Source organism: Haliotis rubra, unplaced genomic scaffold (assembly GCF_003918875.1).
Source record: "Haliotis rubra isolate DU_JTF1 unplaced genomic scaffold, ASM391887v1 Scf865, whole genome shotgun sequence".
NCBI lineage: Eukaryota > Metazoa > Mollusca > Gastropoda > Lepetellida > Haliotidae > Haliotis > Haliotis rubra.
This window is the reverse complement of record NW_025767596.1, coordinates 133,641-148,496: the sequence shown is the minus strand read 5'-3', so window position 1 is coordinate 148,496 and position 14,856 is coordinate 133,641. Positions and strand designations below refer to the sequence as shown.

At 44.2% G+C, this 14,856-nt stretch overlaps 1 protein-coding gene across 1 annotated transcript in view; it reads right to left on the bottom strand.

The window, feature by feature from the left end:
* Nucleotides 1–14,856, bottom strand: part of LOC124263017 (solute carrier family 13 member 2-like) — a 44,034-nt gene that overhangs the window by 15,372 nt on the left and 13,806 nt on the right. Inside the window, exons 5-14 of the mRNA XM_046697630.1 lie at nucleotides 12,937–13,052; nucleotides 12,290–12,450; nucleotides 10,439–10,577; nucleotides 7,238–7,393; nucleotides 6,214–6,342; nucleotides 5,712–5,810; nucleotides 5,314–5,418; nucleotides 3,511–3,608; nucleotides 2,752–2,867; nucleotides 958–1,119 (exon numbers count right to left, since the gene is read on the bottom strand). Coding sequence (XP_046553586.1) covers nucleotides 958–1,119; nucleotides 2,752–2,867; nucleotides 3,511–3,608; nucleotides 5,314–5,418; nucleotides 5,712–5,810; nucleotides 6,214–6,342; nucleotides 7,238–7,393; nucleotides 10,439–10,577; nucleotides 12,290–12,450; nucleotides 12,937–13,052 — 1,281 coding nt within the window. The remainder of the gene's footprint in view (nucleotides 1–957; nucleotides 1,120–2,751; nucleotides 2,868–3,510; nucleotides 3,609–5,313; nucleotides 5,419–5,711; nucleotides 5,811–6,213; nucleotides 6,343–7,237; nucleotides 7,394–10,438; nucleotides 10,578–12,289; nucleotides 12,451–12,936; nucleotides 13,053–14,856) is intronic.

The following is a 14,856-nucleotide window of genomic DNA, read 5'->3' as shown; positions in this document are numbered from 1 at the left end:
CATTGCCAATTGCCATTGGCTTTAGCTCAATCAACAAACAGCACAGCTCGAGTGGAGAAATCGAATCAAAGGCTTACCTATCAAACCTTCTGTGACTGAACAGTTCTGATATTCCCCTACAAGGCTAATGTTGTGAACACTATGTAGGACCGGATGTATCATTTGTAAGTCCTATTTTCCAAAGGTCACATCCCCCTGCTCATTTCACTCCATTGTCACAGTGAAACGATCACTCAGTTGACTCAAGTCTTTGTGGATATACCGCAGTGACAACATGGCCACAACAAACTACTTCACTAAAACGCAATTCCTTCCATATCAGGATTGGTGCCAACAATGGTTCACTGTATCTGGTATCTTGTGTTCTACACTCGGTGCCATCACTGTTTTATAGTGAGTCATAGATAAACGGTAGGGTCGGAACCATGCAATCGACTTCAGCAGTGATTTTTACTGGATGAGTGAGTGAGTGAGTGAGTGAGTGAGTGAGCTAGTGAGCGGGTGAGCGAGTGAGTGAGTGAGTGAGTATGGCTTAACGTCGCCTTTAGCAATATCACGGCGGGGGACACCAGAAATGGGCTTCACACATTGTCCCCATGTTGGGAATAGAACCCGGGTCTTTGGAGTGACAGGCCAACGCTTTAACCACTAGGCTACCCCACCGCCCCGAATGAAAGAGTTTAAGGTTAAAGTGAAGGTTGAACGTTTAATACTACTGGAGCTCATTAAAAACATTTTCTCGTGTCGGAAGTGACGTCATTTACTTCTCACTTTTCAGTAGCTTTACAAATAATTGCTCTTGCTAATCAGAGTAATTTGACTGGATGGCTATATTTTACCTCGTGCAAATAGAATAGAACTTATATGAAAGCTATGATAGCAGTCGAGGTGACAGGGGCTTCATAGGGATATACGGTGCCCTGACATTCCCGAGGCAAGAGAAACAAGGGTACTGACCAGTTGTGCCATGATTGGCATCATCAATGTCGCGATGGCGGTGTTGCTGGTCACCTCGGTGGCGAAGGCAACGATGTAGCAGAGGATGAGCAACATCAAGTAGGGGTCGAGGTGTGAAAACACAGCCAGCTTACCGCCCAGCCACTCGGACAGTCCGGAGTCCTGAAATTCAGCAATCAGAGATATATTTTTAAACTTTCCATAGTACATCAAATGATCTGGCAATTCAAAGAGGACATTTGATGTGGACAGAAAATTTCGCTGTTTGATTGTCAAGAAAGTACGTGATGTCAGGAAACCAGTGTTCATGTTTCTGAATGTTGCAGGATGGAGTTACATACTTGTTTATGTAATGTACTGAACACGGTAAAACGTTTCCCGCGGAGGGTAATTCTGGGGTGTAATTGTTCTTTGTGGAAACATGCAATGTCTTGATCGTCCACTTTGGTCATCGTGACAAGTGGTAATTGTCCCCCGTGGAAATTTTGCTCAGTTGTAATTGTTCCTGGCTGCATCGGTGGTAATTGTCCATCGGTGGTAATTGTCCAGGTTTGTAATAGTTCTTGGTCGTTGCAATTGCTGGTTGTAATTGTCCCCGGTACTAATTGTTCTAGATAGAGGCCGTTTATTACCATTTCCTTGGAGGTATTATTTATGCCATTGTTATTGTTCACAGCTTATGGTATAGAACGTATCCAGCGTCTAGCACGAGGTAGACATCTACCACTACTTGCCTACCTGTGAGGCTCTGGCCAAGGAGTATCCAGACCCTAGGATGAGGTGGAGATCTACCACAAGTTGCCTACCTGTGAGGTTCTGGCCAGGGAGTATCCAGCCTCTAGGATGAGGTGGAGATCTAAAAGTTGCCTACCGGCGAGGCTCTGGCCAGGGAGTATCCAGCCCCTAGGGTGAGGTAGTGATCTACAAGTTGCCTACCTGCGAGGCTCTGGCCAGGGAGTACCCAGCCCCTAGGATGAGGTAGTGATCTACAAGTTGCCTACCTGCGAGGGTCTGGCCAGGGAGTATCCAGCCCCTAGGATGAGGTAGTGATCTACAAGTTGCCTACCTGCGAGGCTCTGGCCAGGGAGTACCCAGCCCCTAGGATGAGGTAGTGATCTACAAGTTGCCTACCCGTGAGGCTCTGGCCAAGGAGTATCCAGCCCCTAGGATGAGGTAGTGATCTACAAGTTGCCTACCCAAGCGAGGCTCTGGCCAGGAGTACCCAGCCCCTAGGGATGAGGTAGTGATCTACAAGTTGCCTACCTGCGAGGGTCTGGCCAGGGAGTATCCAGCCCCTAGGATGAGGTAGTGATCTACAAGTTGCCTACCTGCGAGGCTCTGGCCAGGGAGTATCCAGCCCCTAGGATGAGGTAGTGATCTACAAGTTGCCTACCTGCGAGGCTCTGGCCAGGGAGTACCCAGCCCCTAGGATGAGGTAGTGATCTACAAGTTGCCTACCTGCGAGGCTCTGGCCAGGGAGTATCCAGCCCCTAGGATGAGGTAGTGATCTACAAGTTGCCTACCTGTGAGGCTCTGGCCAGGGAGTATCCAGCCCCTAGGATGAGGTGGAGATCTACCACAAGTTGCCTACCTGTGAGGTTCTGGCCAGGGAGTATCCACCGCTAGGATGAGGTGGATATCTACCACTACTTGCCTACCTGTGAGGCTCTGGCCAGGGAGTATCCAGCCCCTAGGATGAGGTAGAGATCTACCACAAGTTGCCTACCTGTGAGGCTCTGGCCAGGGAGTATCCAGCCCCTAGGATGAGGTAGAGATCTACCACAAGTTGCCTACCTGTGAGGCTCTGGCCAGGGAGTATCCAGCCCCTAGGATGAGGTAGAGTGACCACGGCATCTTCTCATGGACATCCTGCCAGCGGAGGATGGGTCGGATCTTAGGTTTAGTGATATCTGGCAATTAAAACATTGAATGTCAGCAACTACATCGACCCACACAACAACGTAGAACATCGCGTTTATGGACCTATCCCAATAAATACAAACGACATGCCACGACCTCCGTTTCCTGAATGCGGCTAAATCAGGATGCCATTCACTGTTCAAACTGTTCACCTGTCAGATCTGCCATTGAAGACGTAGCTCGCTCTTTATATCTGATCAGCTGTTGATAATATGTTATAAAACACACCTATCTCTCACTAGCCCCAAATACTATTTTTCACTGAAAGTGAATTTAAATTCAGAATTCCAGACTGAAGAAACAAAAACGAAAACATCTTCTCAATGAGTCTGAGCTTGCTTCCCAAAATAGTTAAAATTCGATTTTCTAAATGTTAAACAAAGCGGTTAGAAATTATTTTTTGCATTTCTTTACAGATAAAATAGTATATGTTATAAAACCTTGTCATTTTGTCAAGACAATTTGTCAATAATGGCGGCAGCGTACCTTTTCCTCCCACCAGAATAGTGGCAGGTCATTAACTGACGAGATATATATATATATACACCCACTGTTGGAGGTTCAAGACAATGGTGTGTCAAAAGATGTGAGCGAGACATTCTGATAACCCAACACATCGGTGAAGTCTCTCACCTTCAGGCTTTCTTAAGCAGAAAACATTGGGGACGTTGGCGGGACACACAAAGAGCAGAAAGCCGATGAATATGGCAGGTGTTGAGTCCGACACGAAGCTGAAAACGTGAGATGATTGTGACAAGTAGTATTTCGTTAACCACAAATGTTGAACGAAGTCATCATGCGGATACTGCAGAGCAATGGCGTACAACGCTGCTAATCACGATCACTTGGAGGCTGCCCGCGAGGTCCGCTAATATAATTAATATCATAACTATTATAACTAACTAATAATAAAATATTACAAAGAGTTTAAGTTCCAGAGTTTGTATAGGGTGAGCTTAAATAATCCCAAACTAGCTTCATGAACGGGTATCACTACATTGAGTTGTAAAACTATGCTTTGCAGACCATTGTGACGTCATAATGCTTGAGTAATGACTGTGTTTTTCCGTTCGTTAAATATTCAGGACTGAAGTTGTATATTTGTTGACGTTCATCAGCTGATGAAGACAGTGCCTCATTCGAGCCAATTCCACGCTGCACTAGATATTGACAGATCTGTAACTCTGTCAATGTAACCACGTGACATACTGATGTTCCACGGGACTAAACGACAGCTGGTCCGGTAGTGTTCCCAGCCACTATCAATACTGAGGTATTCATACATCAAGCACCTTGCAATAAATCCGACGTCGACACCATGTGGCGACTAATCAGCCATATGCATGGAAGAAAACAACAATGACAAGATTGATAAACACTCCAGGCCAAGGAATATACATCGTGTCATGACGTGAATCAGGCGACTTAAATTACATATTTTCATATATTTTGATAATTTACACAAAAAAGTATCGGTGTGGAAGTAGCTCAGTCGGTTAGCTGTCGGGCTGACATTCCTAAGGTCGAGGGTTCGACGAATTCTCACAAAACTGATTGCCAAAACTGATTGTCCTTTCGAGTGAGTAAATGAGTTCAGTTTTACGCCGCACTCACAGCAATGAGTCTGGACCAGACAATCTGGTGATCAACAACATGCGTATCGATCTACGCAAATGGGATACGATGACATATTTCAACCAAGTCAGTGAGCCTCACCACCCGATCCCGTCAGTCACCTCTTACGACAAGCATGGGTTGCTGAAGATCAGTTTTAATCCGGATCTTCATATGTCTCCTCACGAGAAGTCGTAGTGCAAAATTCTAAAGGTGCTCCTCACATTGCTTGGCACGTCCACAAATTAATTAGCCAATCAACGGAGAGTAGAATCAAATGAAATTACATAGGACGTGTCAAATCAAAGTAAGTTGCGAGACGAACAACGGTCAGTCCGTAATAAACAGAATGGTCAGCAACCGCCAGATTCAAACACTGGTTCCATGAGTGAGTGAGTGAGTTTGCTTTTACGCCGCTTTTAGCAATATTCCAGCAACATCACGGCGGGGGACACCATAAATTGGCTTCACACAATGTACCCATGTGGGGAATCGAACCCGGGTCTTCGGCGTGACGAACCAACGCTTTAACCACTAGGCTACCCCACCGCCCCTGGCTCCATGAGAACGGATAGACAAAGTTAGAAACGAAACCCAAAGTTCTCGTAACCCAGGCGAACGAGGAATCGACTGTAACTGACATTCCCTGGCATTCCGTAGTGATAAAATCAGTGCGCATTGGTGGGCGGGGCTTAATTTTTTACTTTCATTGGGAATACGACAACACATGACCAGTTCAGCCAATGAGAATGCAGGAATTACAAAGAACACGTCGGCATCACCATCACCATCATCATCATCACTAAATGTACCATCACTTACTTTGGTCTGAAAATCTCTCCCCATCCGGGAACCTCCCCGAAGTCTCGCGTGATCCATAACACCACGAGAATTCCGAAGAAGATTATAATGCACCACTGAGCGAATCTAAAAGCAAAGCAAAAAATGTATACGGTGAATGAATGCTTCACCCACCAGATTGTTTACCTATATAACGGTAAATGTCATGTATGTATGTTTGTTGGTCCTGAACACTACGACAAGTAAATAAACTACTTGTCACAAGTGGTATCACCCCTGGAAATCCACATCAGGGCGTTAAAGCATAATCCCACCACATAAACAAGGCTGGGTTGTATTAAGACATGCTGGTGAAATACCGTCGTCTTATCAGTACTGGTAGGAACGTGTGCTACTTCGTCACATTGGACAAAACATACGAGACGGGTCCCAGTTTCCGGAACTCTTCACGTATGACAGCTTTAACTCTCTGGCTGGCATCGTTGTTTGCGCCACCGGAGAAACAGCCACAGAAACCCCTGAAAACAAACATGAGTGAGTGAGTTGGTGGCGCTTTGTAAGACAGTTGCTAGTTGTGGCACCTCGTATGCTCCTCTGTTCACACAGCCATAAATGGGTATCCGGCAGGATGAGAAGCTCATGTTAGTGTAAACGTTTCGGCGTCTCATATGGCATCTTGGTTTAAGTACAGGGCATATGATGAGCGAATAAATCGTTTCGTAACTCCTCAACAATCCCGCCACATCACAACGGAGGAAATATTTACTTTTAGCTTCACCACCTTATTAGGTGTTCCCTGTGACCTAACTGATTAAATATCAGAACTGTAAGAAGATATGAGCCCATGTGTAAAAACACACAATAGCGTTGAGTAAATACACGTCCAAATCAAGTCGTTAAATGTTAACTGGAACAAGTTACCTGCATCTGAGGAAGAAGATCTGCATCCAGATCCACAGGATGACGAGGACGATGATGGAGAGGGGAACGCCGTACACCAACCACGTGCTGAACGTGATGGGGGACGTGGCGTTGTTGTCAGTGAAAATTCTGAAATTATATTAATTTTTTATTTTTATTGAGAGCGAGAAAGTGATATCCTGTTTAATTGTGAAACGACACAACTCACATTCGTAGGCGTTAAGTATGTTTTGGAAACTATCTGTACTGTGATCTCAGAGCGATGTTGGAGCCGAACCAAAAGCCAGCGGATCCTGGGCGCTAAGGGAGGCAACTATGTACAGTGTCAGAGACCAGTAGACTACTCGTTAAAATTACATGTTTGCATATACATGTCAGAATATGTGAGTGCGTGAGTGAGTATATTTTTAAGCCGCTTTTAGCAATATCCTAGCAATATAAGAGGGGAACACCAGAAGTCAGAACATGTTAACATGCATTATACTCTTAAAAAAGGTAGGGGAACTTCATTTTTAATTTACGATTGAAAGCATTGGTGGTGTATGGTGTATGACGTGAAATGTACATGTGGTCGATTTTCATTTTCAAACAAAAATGCAGCTTGAAACAAACACTAACAACTGTGTGATGCAAGATGATTGCCAAAATTAATGGTTTATAGTGATGTATCGACCTTGAAAACCGTCAAAATCAAGAATGACACTCTATACACGTGTGTGGGGCTACTGCGTTGTGCACGTGCATCCCATGCGTTGTGCTTAGGGGTGGTGATAAAGAAAAATTATGCGTTCATAAGATGTCTGACTTTGAAAAGTTTGTTAACCCATATACTTCCTATCCAAACTGAAAGTTCAGGTTCCCCTACTTGGTTTGAAGAGTATACATACAGAAGGTATTCGCCTGTAAACTAAATTTGACTTAGCCATCAGATATGTATAAGTATATAACATATTGATATCAATTAACATTGTATATCAACAGGACATTCTACATTGTTAAAGACAAACAGAACAGTGAAACTTACATGTCAGACTGTCCCTTCAGCACGAGATTTGGACCAGTTCCCGTGAGACTTCCTATTCCACCAATATTCGCAGCATAACAAATACTCAAAGACATCGCTTTGCACATGCGCAGGTGTTTGGCTTCTTCTTCGTGATCTGCCTTTGTCCGGGCCGATCTGGAACAAGGCAGGCATTCCGAGTAGTAGTGAGTATGGTTTTACGCTGCTTTTAGCAATATTCCAGCAATATCACGGATGGGACACCAGGAATAGGGTTCACACGTTGTACCGATGTATGAAATCGAACCGAGCCCTTTGGCGTGAGGGGGAAACGCTTCATCCCCCTTTCTCAAAAGCTGTATCCGCCCCAGTAATTCCACCTTTCTTTTTCTATTCTTTATTGAAAGAGCAACATCTCTTTGTTTTGCATACCCCACCCCAACCCAGAACCAAACCCCACCCCAACCCAGAACCAAACGTTTGGTTATTTCATGCTTTAATCAACTTCATTAAGCAGCGGATCCTGTCATTTATCAGAGTAACCGAGCATCGTGTCTGGCAGCCATATGCAGAGTCTGACAACCTTATGGATGGTAAATATATTCCCGTGGTGCATTACAGGGTCTGACAACCTTATGGATGGTAAATACATTCCCGTGGTGCATTAAAGGGTCTGACAACCTTATGGATGGTAAATACATTCCCGTGGTGCATTACAGGTCCTGACAACCTTATGGATGGTAAATACATTCCCGTGGTTCATTACAGGGTCTGACAACCTTATGGATGGTAAATACATTCCCGTGGTTCATTACAGGGTCTGACAACCTTATGGGTAGTAAATACATGCCCGTGGTGCATTACAGGGTCTGACAACCTTATGGATGGTAAATATATTCCCGTGGTGCATTACAGGGTCTGACAACCTTATGGATGGTAAATACATTCCCGTGGTGCATTACAGGGTCTGACAACCTTATGGATGGTAAATATATTCCCATGGTGCAATACAGGGTCTGACAACCTTATGGATGTGAAATATATTCCCGTGGTTCATTATAGGGTCTGACAACCTTATGGATGGTAAATACATTCCCGTGGTACATTACAGGGTCTGACAACCTTATGGATGGTAAATACATTCCCGTGGTGCATTACAGGGTCTGACAACCTTATGGATGTGAAATACATTCCCGTGGTTCATTACAGGGTCTGACAACCTTATGGATGGTAAATACATTCCCGTGGTGCATTACTGGGCCTGACAACCTTATGCATGGTAAATACATTCCCGTGGTGCATTACAGGGTCTGACAACCATATGCATGGTAAATACATTCCCGTGGTGCATTACAGGGCCTGGCAACCTTATGGATGGTAAATACATGCCTGTGGCGCATTACAGGCCTAGGGCTTGACAACATTATGGATGGTTAATGCATTCTCGTGGTTCATTACAGGGTCTGACAACCTTATGGATGGTAAATACATTGCCTCGGTGCATTACATGGCCTGACAACCTTATGGATGGTAAATACATGCCCGTGGTGCATTACAGGGTCTGACAAACTTATGCATGGTAAATACATTCCCGTGGTGCATTACAGGGCCTGACAACCTTATGCATGGTAAATACATTTTTCGGGGTGCATTACAGGGTCTGACAACCTTATGGATGGTAAATACATTCCCGTGGTGCATTACAAGGCCTGACAACCTTATGGATGGTAAATACATGCCCGTGGTGCATTACAAGGCCTGACAACCATATGCATGGTGAATACATTCCCGTGGTTCATTACAGGGCCTGGCAACCTTATGGATGGTAAATACATTCCCGTGGCGCATTACAGGCCTAGTGCCTGACAACCTTATGCATGGTAAATACATTCCCGTGGTGCATTACAGGGTCCGACAACCTTATGGATGGTAAATACATTCCCGTGGTGCATTACAGGGCCTGACAACCTTATGGATGATAAATACATTCCCGTGGTGCATTACATGGCCTGACAACCTTATGGATGGTAAGTACATTCCCGTGGTGCATTACAGCGTCTGACAACCTTATGGATGATAAATACATTCCCGTGGTGCAGTACAGGGTCTGACAACCTTATGGATGGTAAATACATTCCCGTGGTTCATTACAGGGTCTGACAACCTTATGGATGGTAAATACATTCCCGTGGTATTTTACAGGGTCTGACAACCTTATGGATGGTAAATACATTCCCGTGGTGCATTAAAGCTACTTGTATTTATCGTTTATGATTTTATGAAAGTCATTTAATGGTCCTCATTCTGTTCCAAGTTGCCCTTAGCCTGTAGAACCTCCATCACCAATGACACAGTGCAGTATCCTTCAACACTGTATGTCTCAAAGATGCACAATGCCATGTAGAAAGTGGTCAGATGTAACACATACACAAAGTGTAATCCTAAATATAACAATTTCTATATACACTAAGTAAATATTATGGCGACTTTCTCATTTGGACATTCATTGCTTGTAAGGGGAAAGGACCCGTGAAGATCCGGGGTAGAACCCATGCTTGCCACAAAAGGCGACGCTTGTCGTAAGAGGCGACTAACGGGATCGGGTGGTCAGGCTCGCTGACTTGGTTGATACATATCATCGGTTACCAATTGCGCAGATCGATGCTCATGCTGTTGATCACTGGATTGTCTGGTCCAGACTCGATTATTTATAGACCGCCGCCATATAGCTGGAATATTGCTGAGTGCGGCGTAAAACTAAACTCACTCACTGTAAAGGGAATGTTTTTTGTTCACAGTTCAACAATGTGAATGTACAGTGTGAAGCAAAGCGAGAGGTGACAGCTGGTCAGCTAACGCTGCAGCAAACAATGGCGTCCTTACAAGGTCGTCTCGTGCGACAACAACTTATGAAGATTGCGATGATGCTATTTTGTTTGTTGTGTTCCGCTCGGTCGACAATATACCAAGTACAGAAGGACGGCTGCCTGTAAATTATCCAGTGATTGAGATCGTTACACAGAGCAGTACCTTGGAAGATTAAACATAGGAAGACAAACCAGTGTTGTTTAACGCCTTGACATTAAAAGCTGAGGTGAATCACTTTTATATCAGCATAAGCACAGGAAAACTGATCGGCCCTGTCACGATAGAACTGGTTGTGTGATTATACCATGCATTGCGAAGACTGTAAAGGTGTATAGGTGGTTCCACCCTACATACCTGCTGTGCTGTTCCGGTGTTGCTCCCACTGGCTGACCCTTTGTGACGTTACTGGCGACGTCTACTTTTGTTACGTCATCGACGGGCATCTTTGCGTCATCGCCAGTTGGCGTCATCTCCATTTGGAAGCAATCGTTTCCTGTTGAAGATGGGGAACGTTATTGCCCGGTTCTGACGCTTGCAATGATCTGACCACTCCATGCATGTATGACAAAACAATGATCTGACCACACCATGCATGTATGACAACACATTGATCTGACCACACCATGCAAGTATGACAACACAATGATCTGACCACACCATGCAAGTATGACAACAGAATGATCTGACCACACCATGCATGTATGACAACGCAATGATCTGACCACACCATGCATGTATGACAACACAATGATCTGACCACACCATGCATGTATGACAACAGAATGATCTGACCACATCATGCATGTACGACAACAGAATGATCTGACCACACCATGCATGTATGACAACACAATGATCTGACCACACCATGCAAGTATGACAACAGAATGATCTGACCACACCATGCATGTATGACAACACAATGATCTGACCACACCATGCATGTATGACAACACAATGATCTGACCACACCATGCATGTATGACAACACAATGATCTGACCACACCATGCATGTATGACAACAGAGTGATCTGACCACACCATGCATGTATGACAACAGAGTGATCTGACCACACCATGCATGTATGACAACAGAGTGATCTGACCACACCATGCATGTATGACAACACAATGATCTGACCACACCATGCATGTATGACAACACAATGATCTGACCACACCATGCATGTATGACAACACAATGATCTGACCACACCATGCATGTATGACAACACAATGATCTGACCACACCATGCATGTATGACAACACAATGATCTGACCACACCATGCATGTATGACAACACAATGATCTGACCACAACATGCATGTATGACAACACAATGGTCTGACCACACCATGCATGTATGACAACACAATGATCTGACCACACCATGCATGTATGACAACACAATGATCTGACCACACCATGCATGTATGACAACAGAGTGATCTGACCACACCATGCATGTATGACAACAGAATGCGCATAAATGTATTTATTCGATGTCCCCAAATAAATGTAATATTTATCATTGAAATCGTTCATCGTAAGACGCATGCATGACAACGGATACGGAACATGTGACCAAACTCCCCTGCGGGTTTACAAACATGGTGATGAATGGTAGAAGGTTCGCCGCCACAGAAACTGTTCCTGATACCCGTGCCGACTGGGTTATGGTTGAACGGCAGCAGTACAGCCGCATACCCCGTTCAGAGTGGGTTCCTGGTATAGACAGTGGCGTCACTGGATACCCTAGATTGAGTGGGTTCTGGGGTATGAGCAGCGGCTATACCGGATACCTCTATTTGAGGGGGTTTCCGGGATATAAAGAATGAGGACAATTTCGAGGTTTTGACATAGATTCTAATGTCGTTATCAAGCAAGTGGTGACAGGATATATCGAAACCTCGCCTATACAGAATTCAGAAGTTGTGTATCCATACATTTGTCCTCATTCGTCATCCCAACTTCTAGAATGCCAATCAACGATGTTTCCGGGATATAGAGAGCAGCATCACTGGATCGGATACCCCATTCCGTGTGCGTTCCGGTGCCAGATCCCCAGCAACCAATGCTTGTCCTAAGAGTGAACACAATCAAAGAGTGCATTGCTCAGAGAAGCTGTCTCCACCCTTTGTTTTACACGTCCACAGCAAGTATTTATAACGCTACCCGTAAATGTGAATATATTGGCCGTACCCTCTCCCACATCCAGTTGCGACCGCTTCTGGTCGCCATGACCGGAAGTCCTCAGTTGCTGCAAGACTGCTTGCACTATGGGAATCATCATGGCGGTGGTAGCGGTGTTGGAGATCCACATGGACAGGAACCACGTGACCGCCATCAGACCTGCCATCAGCCTGAAGCATATACTCAGTCGATCAGTCTTTTGTACTTCCAACAATTTAAACAGTCAAATTTACATGCATCATTACGGACAGTAGAATGATCGTATTCTCCATTTTGACTGTTTTCTTTAAGACAACAAGTAACAATACAACTATAATTGATCAAAACATAATAACACATGAATATGTTGTGAATTCAATCATCTGGTAAATTATTCGAGGACGAAATATTCAACATAAGGTGAAGGTTGGACATTATGGCGGCGCACAATTTATGATAACCCCTATTTGTTTTTGGTTGCTTTTTTTAAATACATATACAAAAAATTAAAGGAAAGGCAATAACAGTTTAAAGATATCATTAATATATCTGAGTGTGAGATATCGCTGATCCCTAAAAACGTTAAATCTGTATACTGAATGTGAACATCAATAAATGCTCTGCATGTTGTAAACATGAAAGGGCACAGATAATAATTTGTCAAAAAACATTCCAACCATCTTGGTTCTGAGCCAACCAGCATCAAAACTCCGAGTGCTATCCGTTTGTGAAGATCCCATGTTTCTATGGCAACTGCCACAATGAGGCCTCCGAGAAATAACACTGAGGTGTCCTGGAAAATACAGAGTACAATACAATTCCTAATTCGTAACTAGAAATAAACGAGGAAACATTGATCTTCTGTATCTCTGATAAACTTAAACTTAGACCCACGCTAAAAAAACAGAAAGCATAACCACCTATTCCGTTGTCACGGGTGTATGTTGTGATGAAGCTACTTCAGACACACTCTTGCAATTGACACTCTTACAATGTCGTCCACTGGTCCGTGTACTCAGTCGTCTCTATATGTCAATAGCTGCTTGAAGCACTGCGGGGTAAGATATATGCTTACCCGCTGTATCTGTTTCAGTGCCACCCGTGAAGGTCCGGGTTAGAATATTGATCTTCAGTTACCCATGCTTGTCGTAAGAGGCGACTAGTTTACGGGATCGGGTGGTCAGGTTTGATGACTTGGTTGACGCATGTCATCGTATCCCAATTGCGCAGATCGATGCTCATGCTGTTGATCACCGGATTGTCTGGTCCGGACTCGATTATTTACAGATCGCCGCCATATAGCTGGAATATTGCTGAGTGTGGCGTAAAACTAAATTCACTCAGTTACTGCTTCAATGCCAAACACTGATGCTGTTATTCATCAAACTCTTTCCCTCAACAATCTATTAAGATAAAACTGAGGTATGTTACTGTCCGTGAGGTATGCTGCATGCACTCACGTTGAGGTGTATATGTTACTGTCAGTGTGGTATGTTACTGTCAGTGAGGTATGTTACTGTCAGTGAGGTATGTTACTGTCAGTGTGGTATGTTACTGTCAGTGTGGTATGTTACTATGTTACTGTAAGTGTGGTATGTTACTGTCAGTGTGGTATGTTACTGTCAGTGAGGTATGTTACTGTCAGTGAGGTAAGTTACTGGCAGTGAGGTATGCTACTGTCAGTGAGGTATGTTTCTGTGAGTGAGGTATGCTGCTGTCAGCGAGGTATGTTACTGTCAGTGTGGTATGTTACTGTCAGTGAGGTATTCTACTGTCAGTGAGGTATGTTTCTGTGAGTGAGGTATGCTGCTGTCAGTAAGGTATGCTACTGTCAGTGAGGTATGTTACTGTCAGTGAGGTATGCTACTGTCAGTGAGGTATGTTACTGTCAGTGTGGTATGTTACTGTCAGTGAGGTATGTGACTGTCAGTGAGGTATGTTACTGTCAGTGAGGTATGTTACTGTCAGTGAGGTATGTTACTGTCAGTGTGGTATGTTACTGTCAGTGAGGTATGTGACTGTCAGTGAGGTATGTTACTGTCAGTGAGGTATGTTACTGTCAGTGAGGTATGTTACTGTCAGTGTGGTATGTTACTGTCAGTGTGGTATGTTACTGTCAGTGTGGTATGTTACTGTCAATGAGGTATGCTACTGTCAGTGAGGTATGTTACTGTCAGTGAGGTATGTTACTGTCAGTGTGGTATGTTACTGTCAGTGAGGTAAGTTACTGGCAGTGAGGTATGCTACTGTCAGTGAGGTATGTTTCTGTGAGTGAGGTATTCTACTGTCAGTGAGGTATGTTTCTGTGAGTGAGGTATGCTGCTGTCAGTAAGGTATGCTACTGTCAGTGAGGTATGTTACTGTCAGTGAGGTATGCTACTGTCAGTGAGGTATGTTACTGTCAGTGTGGTATGTTACTGTCAGTGAGGTATGTGACTGTCAGTGAGGTATGTTACTGTCAGTGAGGTATGTTACTGTCAGTGAGGTATGTTACTGTCAGTGTGGTATGTTACTGTCAGTGAGGTATGTGACTGTCAGTGAGGTATGTTACTGTCAGTGAGGTATGTTACTGTCAGTGTGGTATGTTACTGTCAGTG